At 40.4% G+C, this 26,684-nt stretch overlaps 1 protein-coding gene across 2 annotated transcripts; it reads right to left on the reverse strand.

Annotated features, from left to right (window-relative positions):
• Nucleotides 1-8,330: 8,330 nt before the first annotated feature.
• CNGA1 (cyclic nucleotide gated channel subunit alpha 1) lies at nt 8,331-25,648 on the reverse strand. 2 transcript variants are annotated; one of them, XM_039468261.2, is made up of 9 exons: nt 25,618-25,648; nt 23,960-24,080; nt 22,673-22,789; nt 21,131-21,193; nt 15,911-15,952; nt 15,721-15,828; nt 14,406-14,513; nt 13,138-13,244; nt 8,331-10,172 (listed from the first exon to the last, which is right to left on the reverse strand). In XM_039468261.2, the coding sequence occupies exons 2-9, from the start codon at nt 24,076-24,078 to the stop codon at nt 8,764-8,766; spliced, it is 2,073 nt and encodes a 690-aa protein (XP_039324195.1). In that variant the 5' UTR covers nt 24,079-24,080; nt 25,618-25,648; the 3' UTR covers nt 8,331-8,763. The 2 variants fall into 2 exon arrangements, with proteins under 2 accessions (XP_039324195.1, XP_039324194.1); XM_039468260.2 differs by having other exon boundaries at nt 25,584-25,646.
• Nucleotides 25,649-26,684: the final 1,036 nt, after the last annotated feature.

A 26,684-nucleotide genomic window follows, 5' to 3' on the forward strand; every position in this document is an offset into this window, starting at 1 on the left:
GGCATAGGGAATGCAGGCCAGATATGTTGAAGCAATCAGACAGAAAGAGCTGTATCTCTGAGGACTGCATTGAACAAAATGTTGTGACAGGTCTTGTCTGCCTGCATATGGACTCCAGCATGAGAAATAAATGTCGAATCGACTGTGTTTAAACCACAGTTACTGAAATTTACTAAACCATTGTTATCTTGGGGTGGCAGCTGAACCTGAAATGCTAAGTTAATACAATATCCAAATGATGTAATTTTAAGAAAGGAAGAAAATTAATAATTCAACTTTAATAAATTTTATAATAAGAACCTATAATCAACTTTCATTTTAGAAAATTATTCCAAAAGGAATGACATGACTGTCATAGAGTAGACAGTTATTCTTTGCTAGTAGACGACAAAAAGTAAGAAATGTTTGATTTCTTGAGGCCTTTAAAACTGGTTAGATATCATTCCATCTGGTATTATTCAGGTGAGCTCAGCAACAGTTAAACCAACCGTGGAGATCTTTTCCAGGCTTGTAATAACACATTATTCTGTTGAGCTTACTTTTCCAGAGTTTATATCAAAATATGATGCTAGAAACTTGAAGGTTCTCACTTTGGAGTGGCAGTGCCCTAAACAGCGCCTACTGCCCCTAAAGTTATTAGGTGCATTTATTTCTGCAATTACTGTATTCTGTTGGTGAGAAAAAAAAATCTAACAAATACTAGCTCTGAGTAAATTCAATGCATCCTGTAAAACATGCTTTCCATTTATCTGTGATCTAATAAGAGACTCACTGTTTCTCTGAATATGTTGAAAAAAAAAAAACAAACCCTAAATTAGAAGAGAACCCCCGGCAAATGCGGTTGACATTCAGATATCACTTTTAAAAAAAACAGAACTATCAAAAAACAAAATAGAACTATCTGGAAGTGGGATATCTGAACTCATTAGTAGGGTATGGTCTCAGGAAATAACAGGCACCATTCTAAATGAGGTATGTTTCATTCCTAACAATAGCAATGTGAGAAAATACTGTCTTGATGTTTTTTTATGAAGAGGCTTCCAGAACCTTTACTATTGTGTATTTTTCACTCCCCTCCCCCATTACATAATTTTCCTCATCTCCTACCTAAGCGAAAGTCATTTCTCTTCTTGGCAATTCTGCTTACTATTCTCTGAAAGAGAGTTGTTTGTTTGTTTGTTTTAACTGATAGTAGTGCCCCATTAATCAGTCATGAAATCAATTTAGCGGTTTGCAACAAGCACTTTTTAGAAGAACTAAAACGGGATAGAGAAAATAGAATGTTCCCAAATGCATCCCATGTTATACCGGTAAGTATTCTTTTCTGAAAGGTTTGTTACAGCTGTGTTTTTGCAGATCACGATACAAAATGCATCTTCTACTGTGGGTCATAATCAAGGAAGTTTTAATGAGGCTGCCCTAAAAGCAGTTACCCTCATTATGGCGCATGGCCTCAGTCCTCAGAAGCATTTGGTCCCCAGTTTGAACAGCTTTTCTGGAGTTTTTGGACCATAATTCTGTTGTGTTGTCTTAGAACTGCAGTAAACAGTAGAGAAAGTCCAAAGTGTAAAGCAAACTCAGGGATAACTGGATCACTGTACTTATCCCACATTTGGCTTTAGGACTAGACAAGCTTTAAAGTTTCTTTGTACTCTGTGTTCCTTTTCTCTTAGTTATCAAAGATAGGTCTGGGTTTTTTTCAGCTTTCAAGGCAACTTTATAGGTGGAATGGCAGAGTGTGGTGAATTACGGAATGTTCTTTTTCCATTCTCTTCATAATCATGTCAATTTATTTGTGGGTTTTGTTGATATTGTTCCTTTTTTAAGCATATTTCTCTTAGCCTTCGTGTTTCCGGACTGGAGTCCCATGTCCTCTCCCCATCACTATTTGTTCACATGTGACAACTCAATCAGCCTTTCAGTTATTCTCTAGACCTTCTGATAAAATATGTTCAGGGTTCATGAAGCAGAAGTTCATACAACCATCTAAGTTCAGATGCCCCATGATTTTCTACCAATGAAAGGAAATATTTCTTAAAAGTTCTTTCTAATGAAACCAAACCTCTTTAGGATATTTTTGCAAATCCTTACTGGTTACAAAACTCCTTATGTAGGCCTCAATTGCATTTGATTTCTTAGAGCCAATCATTTTTAAAGTATAATTTGAGTTACTCTATCTTAAATGTACTCCAGTGGAATTTATTTATACTGAATTTATCCAAGGGAGTATATCCATGCTAAGTAAAGCCCATCCACTGGTATTTTTCCCCTTTAGGCATTGTGAAATTACATGTGAATAAAACAATGGAAATACTGGTAACGTATATCGATTAATTATCAGGGTCTCTTTTTTTGCCAAAAGAGGAGCTGAAAGTGATTTATTAAATTTTAAAATAAGTGGGGAAAATTATATTCCTGCCCTAGAGATCCCGTAATAAGAGTGGGCAAATGTTCATTCCTTGATTGCCACTGGGTGGCTCATCTGTCATTCTTTCTGTGGACAGTAAGCAATGATACCACTGGGGGAGATCATGGAACACCATGGACTTTGGTGCCACGAAGGTACCTGCACTCCTTGGTATCATGAATCTTTGTGACAAATCCAGGAAACAGGCTTCCTGCTCTCTGAAGAAATAACTCAAGTAGCTCTTTGGACCAAGTAAAGGCTGGTTGAAGCTCAATCCAGATAAAACAAAAATGAACTTAATTGGAAAGAAGAGAAATTGGCAATCTGACAAGAAATCCAATATCAGCTCTTTTAAGAACCAACATTGTCAGGCTGGTGAGTGATTTTGTGGTAAATTGCTATTTTCAGAATCCCAAAGGGAAACATTGATGACAAATGCATCCTTTCATCTCTAACTAGCCAGGAAAAATCAAGAGCCAGACATGAAATGTAATTCTAGAAAGCATTGTCCTGAATTCACTCAACATTTATTCTGGCCAGCTTAAAGTAGAAACATATGGATAACAGGCATGTTATCACCAAGTAGAACTCCATAAGGCATTCAACTTGGTGTCTGTAGAAAGCAATCAAGTCCAACATCATAGTGAAGTAAACACTGAACCAAGGGTCAAAAGTCCAGTCTTTGCCACTGAACTAGCTGTGAGAATTTATACTAAACTCCTCTACTCCTCTTTTTATTTTTTGAAATAGTTCAAACATACCAAAAATTATAGAGATATGTGTACCTAGCAATATACAGATATGTGTACCTAGCTTTATCACACCTTACCCTTTGGATCCACTTGTTTCAGACTGTTTTAAAAGATATGAAACAGCACAGACAGCTGAAGTGCTCAGTATTTCTCACCCTCCCTCCCATCTCATTGCCCTTCATCCCTCACAGAAGTAAGCACTATTCTGATTTCTGCCACTCTCCTGGCTGATATTAAACTTCTACATCATACGTACAGATCCATAAACATGATTTAATACTGTGTTATTTGTTTGTAAATTTTGTATAGGTGATATTGTGTGTACATATAAAAGTCAGCACTGGCCAGGCGCGGTGGCTCATGCCTGTAATCCCAGCACTTTGGGAGGCAAAGGCAGGCAGATCGCTTGAGCTCAGAAGTTAAGACCAGCCTGGGCCACATGGTGAAACTCCAACTCTACAAAAAACACAAAAGTTAGCTGGGCCTGGGGGCATGTGCCTGTCTGTAGTCCCAGTTACTCAGGAGGCTGAGGCAGGAGGATCGTTTTAACCCAGGAGTCAGAGGTTGTAGTGAGACGAGATCATAGACATTGCATTACAGCCTGGGTGAGGGGAGTCAACCCTATTTCAAAAAAAAAAAAAAAAAAAAAAAAAGGCTGGGCATGGTGGCTCGCGCCTATAATCCCAGCACATTGGAAGGCAGAGGTGGGTGGATCACGAGGTCAGGAGATCAAGATCACTTGCCAAGAGGGTGAAACTCCATCTTCACTAAAAATGCAGAAGTCAGCAGCCTAGCATGGTGGTGCATGCCTGGAATTCCAGCTACTCAGGAGGCTGAGGCAGGAGAATTGCTTAAACCTGGAAGGCAGAGGTTGCAGTGAGCCGAGATCATACCACTGCACTCCAGCCTGGGTGACAGAGTAAGATTCTATCCCGGGGACTGGAGTGGGGGGAAACTCAGCACAAATGACAGGGTCAACAGCAGAGGAGAAGAGACACTGGAGCCACGCTTTCTGGGTTTAAATAGCAGTAGTGCCACTTACTTTCTGTAGCTCTTGTGCAAATTATTTAACCTCTCTTTGCCTCTGTTTCCTCATCTGTTAAACAAGTAACATAATGAAACCCGTAAGTTGTTTTCAGAATTAAATGCATTGACATCTAGAAAGCATTTGGGACAGTGCCTGGTACAAACCAAGGGCTACCTGAATGTTATCTGTTACTATTCAACTGTTGTATAGTATTCCATTGTATAAATACATTTCAATTTATTTATCTAGTCTCCTTTTGATAGATAGGTTGTGTCCAATTGTTAGTGTTATGTATATTCTTGAACATGTCTCCTTGTGCATATCTGGCACATTTTCTCTAGTGACTATATCTAAGAATAAAATTACTGGGTTTGGGTCATTCCCAACTTTGGCTCTACCAGACATTAACGTATTACTCTGAAAAGTATGGTAAAAATTCCCACTCTTGGCTGGGCAAGAGTGGCTCATGCGCGTAATTCCAGCACTTTGGGAGGCCAAGGCAGGCAGATTGCTTGAGCTGAGGAGTTCAAGATCAGCCTGGGCAACATGGTGAAATCCCGTCTCTACTAAAAATACAAAAATTAGCCAGGGGTGGTGGCCTGCACCTGTAATCCCAGCTATTCCACTGGCTGAAGTAGGAGAATCCCTTGAACCTGGGAGGTTGAGGCTGCAGTGAGCCAAGATCACACCACTGCTCTCCAGCCTGGATGATGAAGTGATGTTGTGGGCTTTCTGCTTCTTAGCTCAGGTAGGTCCAAGTTCTTGTCTCATGACCAGAAAGAATTAGGGACATGGAGACTGGAGAGTGAGTGAAGTAGAATTTATTAAGTGAAAGGAAAACTCTAAGTAAAGAGGGGATATGGAGTGTTGGGGGTGGTTCCCCTACCTGAGGGCTAGAAAAAGTTCCCCCATATGGCTGATCTTGGAAGCTTTTATGGGCTCAGAATAGGAAGTGCATGTTAATTGGTTTGTGAGTATGCAGAAAAGATCAAAGTGAAGGCACCACTCAAAGGTGGGCACAACAGTATGGAAACCCAATAGAAAAGGGTAGGTATATGTATATATGTATATATATATATATATATATATATATATATATGTGTGTGTGTATATGTAGGTATATATATTTACCAATATGTAAAGTAGGTGAAGGGTGAGGTCCAATCAGAAGAAAGCATGCCAAATGGGACGACAAGTTCTCAATCCAGGCTGAGGATTTAACTTGTGGCTTGGCTTTTGGGCTTTAAACTATCTTTGGCTTGGAGGTGGGGTTTCACTGGGGACCTGCCCCTATCTGCCTAGGCATTTGGCTGCCTTCTGCTGCCCTCAGTGAGACTCTGTCTCAAAAAAAGCAAAGCAAAACAAAACAAAACAAAAACCAACTCTCACTCAAAGTTCCTAACATTCTACATTCTCAACAGTCTTACTGTTGCTTGGCCATCATTTTTGTATTTGTAAAATGAGGAGGGTTGGACTGAATGATCTCTGAGGCCTTTCTCCATTCTCCGTTCCCTTTCCTTGAATGCCTCACTTTCTTTCTTCGTCACCGAGATAAACTAGTTCAGGGAATATCAAACTGTTTCTTCTGAGTCTACACAGCTGTTGTTTCACATTTATATTCTGAATGGTCTATAAACTTGGGTGTCCAATAACACACTTTCCGTTAACATGAGGAAGAACATTACCTAAATTTACAGTGTTCTAAGTAGGCTTACTTCCAACACTGTTAAAACAAATCAGTAGTTTTCAGACTTTTTAAAGCAATGGACTTTTAAAAAATAAAAATGTAAACTTAATTTCAATATAAATGCCGTTCGCTCCATTTTGCCCCCTTTTGCTTATCTCTACAACATGTCTTAAACATCTGTAAACTTTTTGTAATGCAATTATTGTTATTCCCTTAGTGAACTTCCAGAAATTAAGAAATACTCAAATGTTTCAATATATCTTATTACCTTATCCACTGAATTCACATTTTAAATTTTTTGGATGATGTTTTCAGTTCATACTGGTATATATTTTGCTATACTAAGATCTTCTGGAAATATTTGTGTCAGAAAAATATTACTCTTTACTGCCAAAGAGCACTGATTTATACCACTTGCAATCTCTAAACAGCGCTGGGCTTTGAAGGTTATAATTGTAGACCTACATTTCCACCTAGTGGTAGGAAGCTTAATCACATCATATTTTAAGTTGGAATTTTTTTTTTTTTTTTTTTAATGCATGTAAAACGTTAAAGCAGTATCTTCCTACAAGAACATTATATAGAGTTGGCAGAAGAGCAGGGTAATCACTCACCAGACATATTGGTAAGACTAGAGACTGAATTTCTATTCCCTTACTGATCTACCATCTCTGAGTCCCAGGTCCTCTCAGATACAGGTATTAAAGATCTTCAGATTTTATCTTATTTACCTCCCTACCTTCACTTCTGTCCTTATGCCAAATCTGTTCTGTTAAGATGCTAGTTCTAGACAACCAATTGGAGTCTAGAATCAACTTGGAATATGGCTGGTGTCTGGGTTGCTAAAAGGTGAGTTCCTGCGTTGGCATCCACATGTACCCAAGTCAGCACTCTTACCATTAATTCCCCTAAAACTATGTATTTCCTGTCTTTAAAAGAAAAATTCCCCGATGAAGCTGAAATCCAATTATGAGCCTCTGCATTGCACCCCAGGTGTCTGTAAACTAAAGCCCTCAGTGCCATTTCAGCACATCAGCTCCCTCACTACATGGAGAAGTCATGAAAAAAAAAAAAAAAAAAAAAAAAAAAAAAAGTTGGTAAACTCTCCTTACCCAAAGACTTTGAGCCAAGAATCAACCACCTGTCCAAGTTAAGCATCAGCAAGACTATAGAGCTTGGGTCAGGGATCACCAAATGAGAACCCTTGGCTGTATCTCTAACCCAGATGAAAGTCAAAGTATTCACCCCAGTCCTGGATACAGTAATTAGAGGTGCTTCTTCCTGGGAGCCAGCTGTGAGCTACATATGTAACCCTGATTCTCCCTATCTTACCGTATCTGCCTGATATGAGTAGCCAGCAAGCCTCTTTACGGTGTCTTAGAGTTTTTTACAACAGGCAAGAAATGGCACAAAGAAAAAGAACAAAATGCAGATGGAGAAGTAATAACAAGAACAAAAAGGAAAAGAGAGGAAAAGGAAGAACTTGTGTCAGGCAGAAACATGTTATGATGTTATATACGATGCACCCACTCCAGGACTAGACACTTCTATGGTGAAGAAATGCTTGCCAGCTGATATTGAAGGAACAGCCAAGATAAATGGAAACACAGAACTTCGAAGACATAATGTATAGTTCAATAGATGTTCTACTGGTACAATAGAATAAAATATACCCTGATTAGGGGCCCTTGAAGTATCTAAAATGTCAAATTAACAAGAAGCCATCTTTAGTCATGACATTATAGATAAGGATAGATATCTTCTAGTAATCTGTGTTAAGAAAGATTTTTTTGAACCACATCTTGGGTTCAGCAGTAGAAGCTGGCTGATTGATTAGCAATGTTTTCCACATCCACACACTTTCCAGATAGTTTATTTTTATTTTCTAGAACCACCCTACCATTAACTATTTCCCATTTCTCTACACGCATGCTATTCAAACTTCAGCATGGATATGAAACACTAGCTAAAATGCAGATTCAGATGCAGTAGGCAGGGGTAAAGCCAAGGATTCTGCATTTCTGAGAAATTCCCAAGTGACGCTCATGCTGGTCCATAGAACTGTCAGGCCTCCTTTTTTAACATTTCAACAATTTCCCTTGGTAATCACCCAGAAATATTACTAGTTTATTCCTTTTTCTTACTGCTGGCCAGGCAGAGAAGTAAGACAGTAGCCACTACCCTCAGGCCTTAATAATCAGAAAACTTTTAAATGTTAATATAAAAGATTCTTAAACTATGTTATTACTTTCATTGTGATGTATCTGTATATTTATGTGTATGTATATGTTCATAAAGTCTGATTTACCATGCTTTTATTGGTAGAAAGCTTCTCTCAACACTCTTCCTATACTACACAAATGATTGATTTTCCTTAAAATGACCCTGAAGTTCTGCAAGATCCTAAACTCCCTGCTAAATTATCAAATGACTCATATTCACTACAGTTGCATAATTATTTTTACTTTATTACAGTCTAATTTTTTTAAATGTCATCCCAAACATGATATACATGGTAACTCTCAGTTACTTCAAATACATTTCATTCAACAATGCAAATGCCATAAAGTGAGGGATACTTAATCATTTTTAAGAAGATTATAACTTAAAAGGAGCATGTGTGAAAAACTCAGAAGATACAGAAACTGACAAGTTAGTCAGTTTCTATCTTTGCACATTATCAGTTGTGAAAAATTCCAAGATAAAAAGCTTTTTTAATCATAGTAGCTCCCAGAGAGGGTATGGACCTTGTACCTTGCACAAAAGCACATTTTCCTCATGGAAAAATTTCCCAACCGAGTCTTCCTCTTCTTTTAAATTATAGTTGATGTCAGTCACCAAATCAAAAGGATCATGAGGCGTGTCCCTGTTAATGACCAGCTTTTCAGTTCTATGTAGAGTCGATGGGCCCACTGTCTGCTCCAGGTCCCTCAATACTTGAAAATTCTGTGTCAATAAGCGGTTTCAGAAATTTCTCAACCTTGGTTAATCTTTGTTTCAATTTCTGCTGCATGGACTCATACTCAGCCAAAATTCGGGCAAACCTTGTTTGCAGGAGGTCTACTGACCCCTCCATTCGAGTAACCTTCTCTTCAAGGTCTTTCGGATCACTGCCAGCATTTGCAATGTTTAGATCCAGTAGACCATCTTTCATCAGAATCTGCCTCCCCTTCTCTTCCAGCATCGTTTTGGCATCTGGGTACTCAGTTAGAGCTTCCATGAGGTCATCTTTTGAGAGACAGAAAAGGTCTGAGTAGCCAATACTTCTAATGTTGGCCGTTCTTCGATTGCCGGCTTTGCTTCCTTTAATGTTAAGAATGCTGATCTCACCGAAGTAGCTGCCATCACTCAATACCACGAACTGAGTGACTCCATCATCTGCCACCACCGCGAGTTTGCCTTCCTTGATAATGTACATCTCTCGTCCGATATCCCCTTTCTTGCAAATGTAATCTCCAGGACTGTAGACTTGGGGTTGCAATTTCAAGACCAACTCCACCAACAGACCAGCTTCACAATCAGCAAAAATGCGTACCTTTTTTAATGTGTCTAAGTGAACGTTGATGGCAATTTCTGCTCTCAGTTTATCAGGTAGATACTTTAAGACTTCTTTCTCATCGACTGTTTTTTTGTTGGTCCAGAGGTAGTCAAACCATTTAATAACCCTCTTTTCCATATCTTTGCTTACATTTCGAAAATGCATATATTGCTTGATAGCATCAATTCTTGCTTGAAATTCTGCTCTGGCTGCATTCATGTTGGAAATCATAGAACCTATGTTACCAACAATGGTAGCAAAAATTAACACTCCAATTAGGAAATCAACCACCACAAAGACATACTCAGAATCCCTCACAGGAGGGGGCGTTTCACCAATGGTCGTCAAAGTCAGTGTAGACCAGTAGAGGCTGTACACGTATTTTCGAGCCAAACGGCCAAATTCAGGATCATTAATATCAGGGTAGACCCATGTATCATTTCCAAACCCAATAGCTTTAGAAATAGAGTAGAAGACACATGCATTCCAGTGGATAATGATGACGATATACATAACAAGGTTGGAAATCCTGAAGATATTTGGATAATTTGTCCTTGTTTCTGTTCTCTGGAAGAACTCAAACATACGAGAGATCCTTAACAGTCTGTTTAATCTAATTTCTGGATAGTTCCACCCTAACTTAAAATACAGCAAATCAGTTGGTATCAGTGACAGAACATCAAGTTTAAATTGCAAGTTGGATTTATATTTATTTATGAGTTTAAGTTCTTCCCTTACCAGCAGTCCTTGTTCTAGGTAACCTAAAATAGAAAAAAAATAAATAAATAAATTCAGTGTTTCTCCTTTTTATGCCATTATGAATTTTTGTGAAGTAACTGTCAATTAACTTTGTTGAGGTTAAAAGAAAAGTTCATTTTCAATAAATATACCTTCAACAATGTAATAAAATACAAATACCAATCAACCTATGGCTGTAGAAAATATTCTGTGGCAGAAATCAAAGGAAAATTTTGGCCAGACAGCTCATGTCTGTAATCCCAAGTGCTTTGGGAGGCTGAGACAGAGTATCACTTGAGCCCAGGAGTTCAAGGCTTCTATGAGCCATGATAGCACTACTGCATTCCAGCCAAGGCAACAGTGAGAACTTGTTTCCAAAACAAAAAGAAAAAAGAAAGAGAAAGTAAAATTTTGTAAGTGCAAAAGTGAGAGTGTACAAATTTCTCAAGGTCTATCATCTTCTTCCAGGTGAAGCCATTCCTCTTATGAGTGGTGTTCTTCTGATATCATGAGAAATATATATATATTTGGTCTCTGGCACAGAACTCTTAAAACTCTTGTAATTTCCTAAGCAATATGGATACTAAGTGCATTTCTTTTTTTTTTTGAGACGGAGTCTCATCCTGTCACCCAGTCTGGGTGCAGTGGCACAATCTCGGCTTGCTGCAACCTCCACCTCCTGGGTTCAAGCGATTCTCCTGCCTCAGCCTCCTGAGTAAGTGGGACTACAGGTACGCACTGCCATGCCCGGCTAATTTTTGTATTTTTAGTAGAAATGGGGTTTCACCATATTGGCTAGGCTGGTCTCAAACTCCTGACCTCGTGATCTGCTCACCTTGGCCTCCTAAAGGGCTGGGATTACAGGCATGAGCCACTGTACCTGACCCTAGGTGCGTCTTTTGTTCTGGTATTTGGTTCTTGACCCCAGTTCCTGAAACAGAGTTCCTAATATTTCCAGGGTGATAGAATTGTCTTTTGTTCTGGCCAGGTGTGGTGGCTCACACCTGTAATCTCAGCACTTTGGAAGGCTGAGGCAGGAGGATCCCTTAAGTCCAGGAGTTTGAGACCAGCCTGGGTAACTCCATATTATTTTTGAGAGAAGAAGAAGGAAAAAAGCAAAACAGAAAGAAAAAGAAAGAAAGAAAGAAAGAAAGAAAGAAAGAAAGAAAGAAAGAAAGAAAGGAAGGAAGGAAGGAGGGAGGGAGGGAAGGAAGGAAGTAGGAGGGAAGGAAGGAAGGAAGGAGGGAAGGAAGGAAGGAAAAGAAAGCAAGCAAGCAAAAGTGTCTTTTGATCTTTTGTTCTAATGAGGCAGCTCTTGGTGAGCTCCAAGATGGAGGCTGATCACCAGAAAGACTAAGTTATATTTAGAAGCTTAGAACTTTTAGCCCTAACCCCCTTCATCCAGGAAAGGGAGAAGCACTGGAGACTGAGTTAATAGTCCATCATGCCTCCATGATGAAGCCTCTGTAAAATCCCTGAACTATGGGATTTGTAGGACTATCAGGTTGGTGAACACATTTACAAACTAGGAGGGTGCCACACCCCAGTTCCGTAGCGACAGAAGCCCGTGTTCTCACGACTCTTCCCGACTTTGCCCTATGTATCTCTTCATCTGGCTCTTCATCTGTAACCATGGTCATACCCTTTACTAATATAACAAAGCAGTAAACATCAGTGTTTTCCTAAGTTCTGTAAGTTGTGCTAGCAAATGATTGGACCCACAAGGGAGGGGTGGGAACCCCAGTTTATAGCTGGTTAGTCAGAAGCACAAGACACAACCCGAGGCTTACAGTTGGCCATTAAAGTGGGGAACCATCTTGGGAGATTGAGCCCGCCCTTAACCTATGGGGCCTGTTCTAACTCCCTTAGTGTCTGAATTCAGTTAAACTTTAACCCAGCTCATGTTACAGAATTGCTTGGTGTGTAGAGGAAACGCCACATACATATTGGTGACCAGAATTGTGTTGTATGGAGACTGTAGTAACATGCAATGGGTTATTGTTTTCTTCCCCACCATAGATAGCTCATAGAAGGTTTCCTGAACATGCTAGCAATGTGCCTAATAGCCCATACCACTGGCTTGTCAGAATCCCAGCCCTACCCTGGACACTTGAATACTTGCCCCGTGCTGTCTGTTTTTCATATTCTTGCCTTACCCCTTCAAATGAAACAGAAGCGTCCTTAAGTCTGCATCTTCATCTCATTCTTGCTGCTTTAGACACTTGGGATCTTCCCTTCTGTGCTGTTACCATGAGCCTCGTGTGTTTTAAACTCAGCATTTCAGCCCTTTGATATGTTACATTAGGAGAGGGATTTGCTCCTTCTCCTAAACTGGCTAACAGAGCTACAAATATGACAGAGCAAGTGCGGCACTGTTCCAGGATACCAGTATTTAGAGAATGTTTGATTTTATGTAATGATTCTTAATAGATTATAGTCTATGTATACCAGTTACATTGGCATGTAGAGAGCAGGGTAGAAGCAATGAGCTTCTACCTGTTTAACAGAAATACTTTGAGGAGAAAGCTATTCCCTCTGGTCAATAATATCTCACCACAAACCAAAGATGAGTAAGTGCATTTTTCCTGCCTTTTTAAAAATTTCAAGTATGGCTGTGCTGAGACAATGACATTTTTCCCCATGACTCTAAATTATCTCCCTGTTAGGTAGCACTTACTCTCCCCCTATAGCGGGCAGAATATTTCTGCTCTCTCTATTCCTCTCGCCTGGCACAAAACCAATGAACGGGATAATGGAGGAAAGCCACATCCACCGTCAAAATGTTGCCTGTAACTTCCTCTGAATCCGCTGGAGTAGCCGATGCCTGTGAGTGTCTACATCGTGACTCTTCCTTTCACCTGTGCCTTTTCCTCTAGAATAGACTTTGGTGAGTTTACTTTGAGGAATACTTGGATTAGAAAATGTCAAATTATAATGCTAGAGATAAAAGCGTGAAATTTCAAAATATTCAAAACCAAACATATTTACCTGTCCTTATTCGTACAAACATATCCATCAAATAGACTATGTCTGATACGTAATCCAAAACGATCCAATATTCTAGGTAATCAGATTGAAGCTCATCAAAACATGCTCTGTAAAAAAAAAGAAACATTTGTATAAACGGAAAAGAAATGAGGGCCAATTTAAGTAAAAGTTCTCTCTGTATCCTTTCTTTATCATGATGAAAAGCACAGCACTATGGCTAGGAGAGGACCTTAGAGTCCTTTAACCAACCATGGCTTTTCCGAAACTTTCCGAGTGGTTGGATTTCGATCCTCGCACTTCTGAATTCCAACATCGTTTCCATAACGCTAATCAGCTTTGTAAAAACATCCAATAAGAATAAGTGGGTTGAAGGGGACAAGTAAATAGTAGGACAGAAGGAATGAATTCAATGTTTGATAGCAGATTATACTTAACAAAAATGTATTGGACTTGGGTAATGGACACCTTAAATATCCTGACTTTATCACTATGTACTATCTACAAGTAACGACATTTCACATGTACCTATACACTTGTACAAATAAAAAATATTTAAATCAATTAAAAAATAAATGGCCTAAAACTGAAATCAAAATATGTTGGGTGAAACACACTGATGACCAGGTTCATACCGACCATCAGTACCCAAAATGCGTTAGGAAATTGTGCTTGGTCTTGGATGAGTAACATGTTTACCATATAAAAGGCAGGGAATCCTTGATCTTTTTCCACTATCTGGGAACATTTTTTTTTTCTCATAGGTCAAAGAAAATAGTTTCTCCTGATGTTCTAATTTATTATACAACCAAAAGTTTTAAAATCTTCTTCTCCAACAACAGACACTGGGGTCTATTTGAGAGTGGAGGGTGGGCGAAGGGAGAGAAGCAGAAAAAATAACTCTTGGATACTGGGCTTAATACCCGAGTGAGAAAATAATCTGTGCACCAAACCCCCGTGACATGAGTTTACCTATGTAATAAGCCTGCACATGTACCCCAGAACCTAAAATAAAAGTTAAAAAATGAAAAAAATAAAAGTCTTCCCCTCACCCCTCCACCCATCCTAGTACTGGAGACCCAATTATATTGAGAACTGAAGCACATCCTCCTGATCCAAAGAAAATACACTGAGAATAATCTAGCCTCTCTTTACCACCTGTGATAGAGAAAGAAGGTGTGTCCTAAAAGGCTCTAAGTCAAATTGTTTAGTCCGTGAACTTGGAAACTAGAAGTGGACTGAGATCCATACACACAAAAATATATAGACACCTTGCAATAACCATTGTCCAGTTGTACATTACAGGTAAGGTGATGCAAAACAGCCAGTTGTAATATGTGTTTCCTGAGGGATCAATAACCACAACTTCTTTCTTCTCCCTAGCAGCAATTAGAAATAAAGGGGATAGTTACCAAGGTACAAGAACATTTTTATTTACCATATTAAACATTATTATGCCCACAGTTAATGAAATGGAAGTAAGCCAGAGTAGCTCATTCTGCAGTGGGAAGTTTAGCATGGTATAAGAGCACTAGTCATAAGAAAGTGGTTAGTGAGGGGTGGATAGATAACGAAATGACTAGTCGTACATGAAAGCATATATTAAGTTTTTACTAGAGCCCTAGTTTCACTGCAAAGTGGCAGTCATGTATGTACTTCAGCCACTGAGAGGGAATAGTGGCATAGATTGGAGTCCCCAACCCTGCGATGCTGCAGTCCATTGTATACTTCAGCCACTGAGAGGGAAAAGTGGCATAGATCGGGGTCCCCAACCCTGCGATGCTGCAGTCTGTTGTATACTTCAGCCACTGAGAGGGAAAAGTGGCATAGATCAGGGGTCCCCAACCCCCGGGCTATGGGCCAGTGCCCGTCTGTGGCCTGTTAGGAACCAGGTGGGCCACATAGCAGGAGGTGAGCTGCGGGGCCAGCAAGCATTACCGCCTGAGCTTCTCTGCCTCCTGTCAAATCAGCAGTGGCATTAGATTTTCATAGGAGCACAAACCCTATTGTGATCTGCGTGTGCAAAAAATCTAGGTTGCACACTCCTTAAAAGAATGTAATTTAAATAAAAATTAAATTTTTATTTCAGTTTTTTAAGTAACGCTAGGATCCTATAAACCTAATCCTCCTTAGAACCTAAAGATTTCTCAGCAATAAGTTATCTTTACCAATGCTTAGGGAAGAGAATTAACCACAGCAGTGAAAATTCTTGAGACAATTAAGAATAATGCGAAATGACAGATACAGGTGAGGGGAAGGAAGGCAGCAAACCACACTGCCATGTGTGTACCTATGCAACAATCTTGCATGTTCTTCACGTGTACCCCAAAACCTAAAATGCAATAAATATATATATATATATATATATAATGCTACCATTGCTAATTTTAGGGAAATTAGAAAAAGTTTTAATTCACTTCTGATAATTTATGTTAAATGTTTATTTTTCAGTGTTTAAAGACATTTAGTCTTTACACAGGGCTCTTTACTATAAAGTTTCTTTCTACTTTGTATTATGGAAAATCATCCCTGCATCTAAAACCTATCACAATTTCATTCTATTTCAATGCCAATAAAAGTGCTTACTCTTCTTTCTTATCTTTGCTTTTCTCCTCTTTCTTTTTTTTCTCTGCATCCTTTTTCTTCTTTTTCTTCTCTGGGTCCTTTGTGTTATCATTTTTATCACCTGACTTGCTGAAAAAGTTAAGCAAGTAGTATTAAAATACAGAAATGTTATGGGCAGAAAAATGCGGGGTAATTCATGCCAAAGTCTTACCTCTTCTTTTCTTTTTTCTTTTTCTTTTTTTCTTCTGGTTCTCTAAAGAAAAATAATAATATATCTGTTACATAATCACAGTCTTCCACTCCTACTTACTTTCTTTTTCATCAAGCAAAAATCTCAGCCTTACATTGAAAGACCTGCCCCAGCACTCAAAACCCAGAATTCTGATCTCTTGCTGGAGATTTCTACCAAAAAAAAAAAAAAAAAAAAAAAAAAAAAAAAAAAAAAAAAAAAAAAAAAGGTGGACAATTATCCAGATAATAAACAAAAAGTTATAAAGTTAATAGATGTGGGAAATAGAAGAAAATGGAGATGAATAAAGGCGTAAAACCAACAAGAAAAAATTAAGAAATAACAGCCCCCCAAAGAGTGTTCCTCTAAAGTGTTCATGTATTAAATATAGTCACTGAGAATTTTAAGAAAATGCCATCAATTTTCTTTAGAGGGGATAACCCTGACTGAAGCCATTTTTCATGAGTAATCAACAAGCTCTCTGATAATATGGTGGAGTCTCAATTATTAGAATAATTCACTGGATTTAAGACCACCTTTCTCTACATACAATTTCTTCTTGAGTGGAGATTGTGTAACTAGTGCCTCTTTCCACACCTAGCTTTCTCTATCAGCAGGGGAATGAATTCTGAAGTCAGACAGACTTAGGGTTATATCAGGCTGCCACATCAGCTTGGATGTCTTAGGAAATTTCATTATCCAGACATGAATGAATAGTTCTCTTCTTACCACTAGGGATAGTCAGAAAAAGGTTTTAAAGGGAGGTAGGTCTAAAGCTAGGCCTCAAAGTATGAGTAAGAGTTCGAGAAGTAGAGAAGAGAGAGGATGTTAGAGCAGGAAAATTTCTAAAGTGCAGTGGACTTAATCTGGGTAAGAATGACCGGCAGAACTGGAAAGCCACAGTTGAGAAGAAATGGAAGCTAAGATTGACAAGTGAGGCGAGGCTTGACATCTAAAATGGTCATGTACGAACAGGGACAGACCATAAAACTGGATAAGGGAGAATTTACTGTTGTGGGAGTACACGTCTATAAATCAACATTTGACAGCCTAGAATGGATCCTGAAGGATGATGTCGACACACTACACAAATGGCTCTTGGAAGCCTGGAAGATAATGGCACACACAAAATGAAATAAACATTAAACAACACCATGGCAGATGGTGGAAGGTATGAAAAGACCCAGAAAGTAGTAGCCCCAATTGCAGCTGCCGTGTCCTATGTGGAAAATAACACAGAAACATACTCTGTGATCATTTTTCCAGTTTCTAAATGTAAAAGTGAAATGTACGTAATTCCTGAATACAAAAGGAAAATGTATATAATTGCTCATGGGCAGAACTCCCACCCCTACCCCCACTAGTTCCTTGGCTTGTGAGGAAAGTGGGGTAAGACCAAGTAGAAGCCCTGAAACTGCTTCCCACCCTCTGGCCAACAGCAACATTGCATCCTGGGGAGATTGAAAAAAAAAAAAAAAACTCATCCTTAAGACCTAATGCATGCAGGGTGGCAATCCCTCTTTATTTTCTCACATAATTGATCATCAGATTCCTGCAAAAACCAAATGGATCCTAACGAACAGCTGCAGACTATCGCAAAAAATTAACCAAGTAGTAGCCCCAATTGCAGCTGCTGCGTCATATGCAGAAAATAATGCATTCACCTGATACACACTGTATACCTGAGGTTCTGGGTCAGTCATGTGAATGTCATTTTTCATTACTCTCAGGAAAGAGAATAGAAATAGCTTACACTCACATGGGATGAAAACTATACACATCTCCACTCTTTTCCAAGGCTCTATTAACTCTCCTTCCCACTGTCACGACAGCCTTGAGCAACCTGGATCATGTGGACATTTTTCAGGGCATCACATTAGTCCACTGTATCTGTATCAATGGCATTCTGTTAATCAGACCCTGAAATAGGATTACCTAACCAAGGACATAAAATGAATGCCCATCATGACATGGATTCTGTCAGAAACAACAAGTCATAGGTAGCAATCCATCATATGATGAAGTAAATAGATAGCAATCCATCATATGATGAAGTAAGCTCTCTGAGATTGAGCATGAACCAGAGGGAATAAGTAAGCTGGCTCAGTACCCTTCTTTTTTTTTTTTTTTTTTTTTTTTTTTTTTTGAGGAGTCTCGCTCTGTCACCCAGGCTGGAGTGCAATGACACGATCTTGGCTCACTGCAACCTCTGCCTCCTGGGTTCAAGCAATTCTCTTGCCTCAGCCTCCCAAGTGGCTAGAACTACAGGCACGTGCCACCTAATTAATATTTGTTTTTTCAGTAGAGATGGGGTTTCACCATGTTGGTTGGCCAGGCTGGTCTCGACTCCTGACCTTAGGTGATCTGCCTGCCTCAACCTCCTAAAGTGCTGGGATTATAGGTGTAAGCCACCATGGCCAGACTTCAGTGCCCTTCTTTATGTCATTTTCCACCGCTGGAAATTCCCATTCATTTTCTACTATGTCACTTTCCACTCAGCACCTATTTCTCAGTTCCCACCTGTGGCCATATGTGGGGTTCTTTAGTAGCAGCTGATCCAGCATGTTGCACAGATGGGTCAGTTTAGCATGTGGACGCAAGCCAGAATGGGCTGTGTCTGCATCACAGCCTCACTTAGAGGTGGTCTTAGAAGACAATGTGAGGTTAATTTCCCCAGCTTCAAGCACTATACAGTCATCTAGTTTGTGTGGAAAAAGAAATAGCCCAGATTGGGCGCAGTGGCTCACACCTGTAATCCTAGCACTTTAGGACACTGAGGTGGGAGGATCACTTGAGGCCAGGAGTTGGAGACCAGCCTGGCCAACATGGCAAAACCCCATCACTAAAAATACAAAAATTAGCTAGGCGTGGAGGAGCACGCCTATATTCCCAGCTACTCTAGAAGCTGAGTCAGGAGGATCACTTGAGCCCGGGAGGTGGAGGTTACATTGAGCCGAGATCGCACCACAGCACTCCAGCGTGGGCAACAAAGTGAGACCCTGTCCCCTGTCTCCAAAATGGAAAAAGAAATAGCCCAAATTAAGAATATACAAGAACTCATGGGCAGTCACAAATGCCTTGACTGGTTGGTCAGGGACCTGGACGGAAAAAGATGGAATGATCAGGGAAAATATTGCTGGAGAAGAGGCAGACTGAATGAACATATTATGAGTATGAGCACAAAGTTTGAAAATCTTTGTTTTTGTTTGTTTGTTTTTTGTTCTTAGTGAACCTGCCAGTTACAGAGACCAATGCTATGACTCCAATACAGTGCTTTCTGTTGAAGAAAGTAATCAGTCACTCAATGGCAAGTTAACTAAGTTGGACTCCTGACACCACAGAAGAGGCATTAAACATATTGATATGAATTGACATATGTATGGCTATTTATGTGTTTTTTTGCCACAGGACTTTGACCAGTTCTGTTATTTAGGGGCATATGAAGCATGATTACTAATAGGAAATATTACTTAAGATCACTTTGAACCAAGGACCCACTTTAAGGTAAAGGAAATGTGGCATTGGACCCTGAGTATGGGATCCAATGGTCCTATCAACTGCTGCACACTGTTTATCAGCTACTGACATGATAGTTAAGGAGTGACCTTTTGAAGGCACAGCTGAGGTGCTATCATAAAGTTTATACTCTAGAAAGATAAGATGCCGTCCTCTAGGATACTGTATATATGCTAAAACAATAATCATTGTATGGTTCTCTATGCTTATAGAGAATGCATTGGTCTGGGAACTAAGAGGTCTAAGTAGAGGTGACAAATGTAGAAAAGGTTTGCTTCCCATTCCTGCAACTTAAGGATCTGTGGGTCTAGAGGTCCTGGTTTCCAGAGGACTGATGCATCTGCCACGGAACACCAGAGTTCCATTAAACATTAAGCTATGGCTACTCCCCAGCTACTTTGGGCCCCTCATGCCAAGAAACCAATAGGCATGGAAGAGAGTCACCACACTGGCAAAAGTTATTGACCTTGATCATCAGAAGTAGGCAGTGCTGCTGTTATACAATGCAGGAAGGGGAGATGTATTTGTGCCCAGGTGGTCCACTGTGGTGTCTTTTGGTATGTTCCAGCTCAGTTTTGGTGGTAAACGGGCAAGTACTGTAGCCATGACTCAAGAAAGGCAAGGTGACCCAGGACTCAAGTCCTTCAGGAATGAGTGTCTGTACTGTTCCACCAGCTAAGTCATCTAGACCAGCAAATGTGCTGGCCAAGGGTGAGAGGACTCTAGAAGGAGTAGAAGAGGAGAGTGAAGAATTTCAGCTGAGGCCACAAAACCACCTGCAGCTATCAGAGACCTTGGTTTAATCCCATTAACTTGCCTCTTATAAGCTTTCTCAGGAAAAAGGAATAACCAGGATTCTGGAGTAGGTATTCCCAGATGAGATAAATTTTCTGTATAAACAAAATGGATCAGTGCAGCACACAGGTGGGCAGTGTAGTGGCTACGCAGGTGGTGCACAAAATCCAGGCACTCATTCCCCACTTGCCAAGAGTGTTGGTTGCTGGCAGCTCACAGTTTTTCCTCTCCCCTGGCTGGCCTTGGCTGAAGGAAACCACCATGCTCAAAGTTATGCTCCATCTTCTAGGGCCAACCTTTTTCCAATAACTGTGCATGGGTACAAAGGCCCAAATCTATTACCTAAATATGGGACAACTCTAAACGGTCATCCCTGCTCGAGGGCTCCCTATAGAATCACATTGTGCATCAGCCCTATTCCCTGAAGTTCGACTTCTCCCTCTGCCCAATACAGACCCCCAACTTCCTTCCAGATATCGTTCCCAAGACCATTCCTAACAAACCTCTGCATGTGAGCCTCCATCTCAGAAACTGTCTCCTGAGGAACTTCATCTAAGACACATTGGCTCAAACGGGAAAGGAGTAATATGTTCCACTTATTTTTGTCAGTCACTCTATCCACAAAGAAAGCCAACTGCACATAAACTATAGACATGATTTTTCCACATGTATTCAACTAAATGAACAAATAGATAAACACTCCTTTTAATATGGGTAGCTGAATTTTTCCAGCATAAATAACCAAACAACAAAATGGTAGACTATCATTGCCATTGTATTAGATCATTTGCTTAATAAATATTTGCTCTATAACAGGTTCAGATATATTCCTATCTTTTTACTGGTTTCCTTTAAACCAAAGCTTTGGTTTTCTATTGTAAATGTACTTACTGGTCCTTATTGCTGCTGTTGTTCACATTGAAAAGTGCAATAGCACCAGGCAGGTACTGCTCCCTGGGGAATGAAAAACATGCAGTAAAATCACAATAGTCACCATCTGTATAAAGTCCATGGTAAGCAAATGGTCTGAAAGAACAATGTCTTTTCTGTTTCTACTCATTACTAAAGACTGTCTAGATGATATTTCAAAAAACATATCATGAAGCACAAAACATAAAAATATGTCATAAGCCTCCATGAAGTACAACTTGCCAAATACCAGTGCCTTGAACAAACCTGGTAATATGGTTTGGCTGTGTCCCCACCCAAATCTCATCTTGAATTATAGCTCCCATAATCTTCACATTTCATGGGAGAAACCCGATAGGAAGTAATAGAATTATAGGAGTGGGCTTTTCCCGTGCCATTCTTGTGTTAGTAAATAAGTCTCACAAGATCTGATGGTTTTATAAAAGGCAGTTCCTCTGCACATGCTCTCTTGCCTGCCACCATGTAAGACATGACTTTGTTCCTCCTTGGCCTTCCACCATGATTGTGAGGCCTCCCCAGCCATGTGGAACTGTGAGTCCATTAAGTCTCTTTTTCTTAATAAATTACCCAGTCTCAGCAGTGTGAAAATGGACTATAATACACATGATTAGTAAATGCATATCAGTCAATGTTCATACCAAGAATTAGCTTAAGTGAACCAACCTCCATGCCAGTAACTCCCAATAAGAAGCCTAAGACTGTCAGGGAAAATAAAATGAGGAGAAAAGATAAATAAAAACAATGGGAAGGCTGGATGTAGTCAGCAGGAAGAAAAATAGGAAAGAGGAAAAAAAGGGGAGGAAAAAAGCAAAGAAAAAGTAATTATGTCAAATAGGGTGGGAACCCCTGCTCCACACCAACACCACACAAACCCCTTCTGCAATCTCAAGTCCGATATCTGAGGTTTTTGCAACTTCTTTATTTCCTACTAAGGATTTTTTGCTTTTTACTTCTAGCATCTCTCTCCAGCACTCTATTTCCTAAAAGTAGGACCAAATGGGATGGAGCATTTTAGAGAATAACAGCCAACCCTCTCACATCTACTTGCTTCAGGACCCTGAAAGAAAAATCAGAGAGAAACAAGAAATCAGAGAGGACAGGGTTTCTTAAGGGGCAGCCATCGGTCTCAGGAAAAATGAAGCAAGAGTGTGTACAACTTCGAACCCCATCGTTGTGAATAATCATCTGGCAGTGGCAATATTTCCCAAGAGAGGGCATGGGTAAGGAACAGTAACTCCTGCTGAGATCCCACATCATGTCTAGATAGCAGAGGCATTTGCCAAGCTTGCTCTGTGGAAGAAGTAAAAGACCTTTCATCTAAACAACATTTTACAAAGCCATTTATACCTAGTGTGCCATTATTAGAATGCCAAGCACATGGGTGTTATTTCCATCCTACTGCTCAAGGTCATTGCCATGGTTTGATTGCAAAAAATCAAAACACTGAAACTTTAGGCATAAATGGTTAAAGACAGGTACCGAGAGATGGATCATACTGCTCACCTCTGCGATGGTCCTCCCTTTCTGTGTGACTTACAACTAGAGGAACCCCTCGTATGAAGGTTTTCGTTCTCTGATTCTTCACCTATAGAGGCACTGTCATCATCATCAGAAAGGGAACTACAGTTCAACAGGAGGCAGAGAGAGATGAGTTAATGTTTTCAACCACTGGGGAGGAGCAACATTTCTCACCACCGGGATGATTACCTCACCTCTTTTCTTTTCTTCCCAAACTACCACACATAACAATTTTTAGTTAGTATGAAGTTAGAACTATACAGAATACAGAGAATTATATAGAACATATGCATAATTCAGTAGAACACATTTAACTAAGAAACTACTTTCTAGGTTTTCACATTCCTATTGTTTGATGCATTGGTTAATGTTAATATTTATCAAATAGCAAGTGTGATATCTGGGACTTAGATCATATTATAGAGTTGTATGAACTAACTTGATTTCTAACTAATGTTTCCTCCCACTAAAAGTAAATTTAACCGCATTCATATATATTATACTCTTTTATAGGGTAAGTCCTTTAAGCTATACTTTTAAATCACATTGCCAGCATTTCATACTCTGCATATTTTTTATATGCATTTATGGCAATGTCATCTCCTTAGATTCTAAATGTCCCATGAGGAAAAGCCCTGCCAGTGACTAAAGAAATATTTGGCATAGGTGCTTAATAGGAGCTTCCAAAAAAGTGACCACAGTAATATCTATATTGAGGCCGGGAATGGTGACTCATGCCTGTAATCCCAGCACTTTGGGAGGCTGAGGCCGGCAGATTACTTGAGGTCAGGAGTTCAAAACCAGCCTGGCCAATAAGGCAAAACTCCACCTCTACTAAAAGTGTAAAAAAAAAAAAAAAAAAATTAGCTGGGTGTGGTGGTATGCACCTATAGTCCCAGCCATCCAGGAGGCTGAGGCAGGAGAATCGTCTGAACCTGGAAAACAGAGTTTGCAGTGAGCCGAGACCGTGCCACTGCACTCCAGCCCGAGTAACAGTAAAACTCCATCTCGAAATAAATAAATAAATAAATAAAATCTATGTTCATTTGTTAGACAAGTCATGCTGTTCCAAAGTATAAATAAATTTGCTAAATTAAATATATAAATATATATATTTGTAAATATATAAATATAAATATATTACAAATATGTAATATAAATATATTACAAAGTTCAAGGTTACAAATTATAAAGCTAAATTGAAATTAAACCTAGCTAAATTAGAGAACCGTGGCTAACAACAAAAATGCATGGGAAAATGTTTGCATTTACCTGCATGCTCCATTTTCCATCCTTCGTATTTCCTTTTCAATTTCTGGTACGATCACATTGGGCTTGTTTACAAAGGACTGCTGTGTATTGATAATATTTTTCTTCATGGTTAGTTTCATATCTGAGAAGAAAGAAATCTTATTAGTGGGAAGACTATTTTTATATATTTATATATTTAATCAAAATTTCACCCTACGTAGTAGTCTGTTCTCAAGCTGCTAATAAATACATACCTGAGACTGGGTAATTTACAAAGGAAAGAGGTTTATGGACTCACAGTTCCACAGGGCTGGGAGGGCCTCACAAGCATGGCAGAGGGCAAAGGAGATGCAAAGGCGTATCTTACATGGCAGCAGGCAAGACAGCTTGTGCAGGGAAACTCCCCTTTATAAAACCATCAGATCTCATGAGACTTAGGCACTATCATGAGCATAGCATGGGAAAACCTGCCTCCATGATTCAACTGTCTCCCACTGAGTTCCTCCCATGACACATGGGGATTATGGGAGCCACAGTTCAAGGTGAGATTTGGGTGGGTGCACAGCCAAATCATATCAACCCTGACATTTTTTTTAGACTATAATAGCACCTATTTGCAGTTTTACATAGGAATTATTCTTTAATAGAATACAGGCATGGCCTATTCCCCCTAATTTCCATTGACCAGTTTTTTGGGTTTTTTTTTGTAAAATTTGAATATACCAGAGGTATAAAACAATTAAAAATCTGGGTTGATCCCAGCTTCAAAATATTCAAGCAACGTAACTGCAGAACAAAACCACAGGGACCTCACATACTCATCAAGCAATTAACTAACAGTAAAAAGCAGTAGATATAATGGAGGTAATCAGCTGTGAATTTCTATAGGCATTTAGACAAAATCGTTTTGAATGGTATTCAAACTTCAGAGGAAATAAAGATAAACTTGATCACATTTTCAGCAAGTCCCCTAAATTATTCGGATGCATATATACCCAAGCAACTTATTTTGAGAAACACTGTCCTAAACTCTAGTCAATGTGTATTACTTCCTCAACGAAGGTGGAGAAGGCAGGGTGGAACTTAATTCACTTTCCAGCTGCTCCCAGCACACGCCATGCTCCTTTGGCTGCTGTCTGAGACATTGCCTTCTTCACTGGCTTCAGCTTCCGACTGTCTGTGATTTCTGTTCATGGTCCTCAGGAAGGATCCCCTCTCCTGTTTGAGGGTACCCACCTAGAGAATGCCAGTAACTGCTACGGGAGGTGGGGGCAAGGAAGCGCTGGGTAAAGAAGGGCAGGGTCCCTGGCGAGGGCTCTACACTCAGGTCTGTGCCCTCGGACCTAAGTGAAAACAGGCACTCGTGTTTTTGCCCCAATGTTGCATTTTCCGAGAGACCACTCTGGCCCCAGATTCTGTGCCCATATGAACCTGAGACCTTAGCGGGCACACACACAAGCGGCTGAATGTCGAGAGGAGCCCAGGCACAGAGCGGCGGAGAGCGGCAGGACGGCGCAGCAGAGGAGGAGGGAAGAGGCGTCTCCACAGCAAGAGGAGTTCCATCGAGAATGGCGGAACTCCAGGGGAAGATTATCCCCGCACCCCTCCACCTTCCCACTCCTGCTCCCCATCCGCTGAAAGTCACCTCGAATGTTCAACAAAGTCTCCGCATTCATCACCTTTCAAACAGTTCGTGTGGCCTGATTTGTCCAGGATTCAGGGAAAGGATGGGGCGGGGGCGGCGCGGGGCGGGGCGGGGGCTGGGGCGGGGCGGGGCGGGGCGGGGCGGGGCGGGGCGGGGAGGGGGCGGGGTTAGTGAACACAGCAGTCCCGGGAGAGCGAGGCTGAAGGAGCACGCTAACACGTGCCCACTTGGGCTCCGGCACCTGTCGGTCTGCGCGCTCCACCTCCCTCGGGGTTTTGAGCAGCGGGGCGACGGAACAGGCGAGCCACACCCCTGCCACACGTCCTGCAAGGGGAATCGGGGAACCTTCCCACTTCATAACCACAGGAAAGATGCCATCGCCTGCTGCTCCCTTGGCTTCCAATACTAGGTGCCAGAATGGTTCTGACTGCAGTTGAGAAGGTTCCTCCCCTTAATCCCTACTGGCCTTGATCACCTACGCCTGTAGTTTGATACCTGCTCTTAAAAGAGCCAGCCACTTAAAGAACATGCTTACGTTCAAAACGAGACATGTGAGGCATCCCTTGAGGGATTCCCCGGAAAACCTTGCCAGCCTTTTTGAGGGGTTAAGGCTGGGGGCCCTCTGGGTGTAGGTGGAGCCGGAATTCTGTGCCATTGATGACTATACAAATTTATTTGAATCCAAAGACCCCATGGGCCCGGGAAACTTTAGGTTGTATTCTAAAAGGGCTGCTATTTTAAAGTACTCACTGATACAGGTAGACCAGTTGTTTGTAACCATCCTTTATAACTATCCTTTTCTGATAGGTAAGTACTCAACAACTATGATAGTTGTTAAATATTTTAGTATCACTTTTTCCTAATTTTATTACTTAACGGTTTTGTGTACATGCCTCAGTGACTCAGTTAAGATATGAATTCTTGGAATCCAATAAAATTTCTTTCTTTCTTTCTTGTCTTTCTTTCTTTTTCATTCTTTTTGACAGATTCTTCCTCTATCACCCAGGCTGGATACAGTGGCGTGGTCTTGGCTCTTTGCAACCTCTGCCTTTTGGGTTCAAGCAATTCTCCTGTCTCAGCCTCCCAGGTAGCTGGAATTAC

This window comes from Saimiri boliviensis, chromosome 3, assembly GCF_048565385.1.
Source record: "Saimiri boliviensis isolate mSaiBol1 chromosome 3, mSaiBol1.pri, whole genome shotgun sequence".
In the NCBI taxonomy this organism is placed as follows: domain Eukaryota; kingdom Metazoa; phylum Chordata; class Mammalia; order Primates; family Cebidae; genus Saimiri; species Saimiri boliviensis.

Excerpts from the sequence above, each read along its gene's own strand:
- CNGA1 (XM_039468260.2), bottom strand. The coding sequence starts at position 25,614 with ATGAATGCGGAGACTTTGTTGAACATTCGAG. Across the intron at positions 13,245-14,405 it reads TGGACAATGGTTATTGCAAG|AGCATGTTTTGATGAGCTTC; the intron begins GTGTCTATATAT and ends TTTTTTTTACAG. Across the intron at positions 10,173-13,137 it reads GTTTGTACGAATAAGGACAG|GTTACCTAGAACAAGGACTG; the intron begins GTAAATATGTTT and ends TTTCTATTTTAG.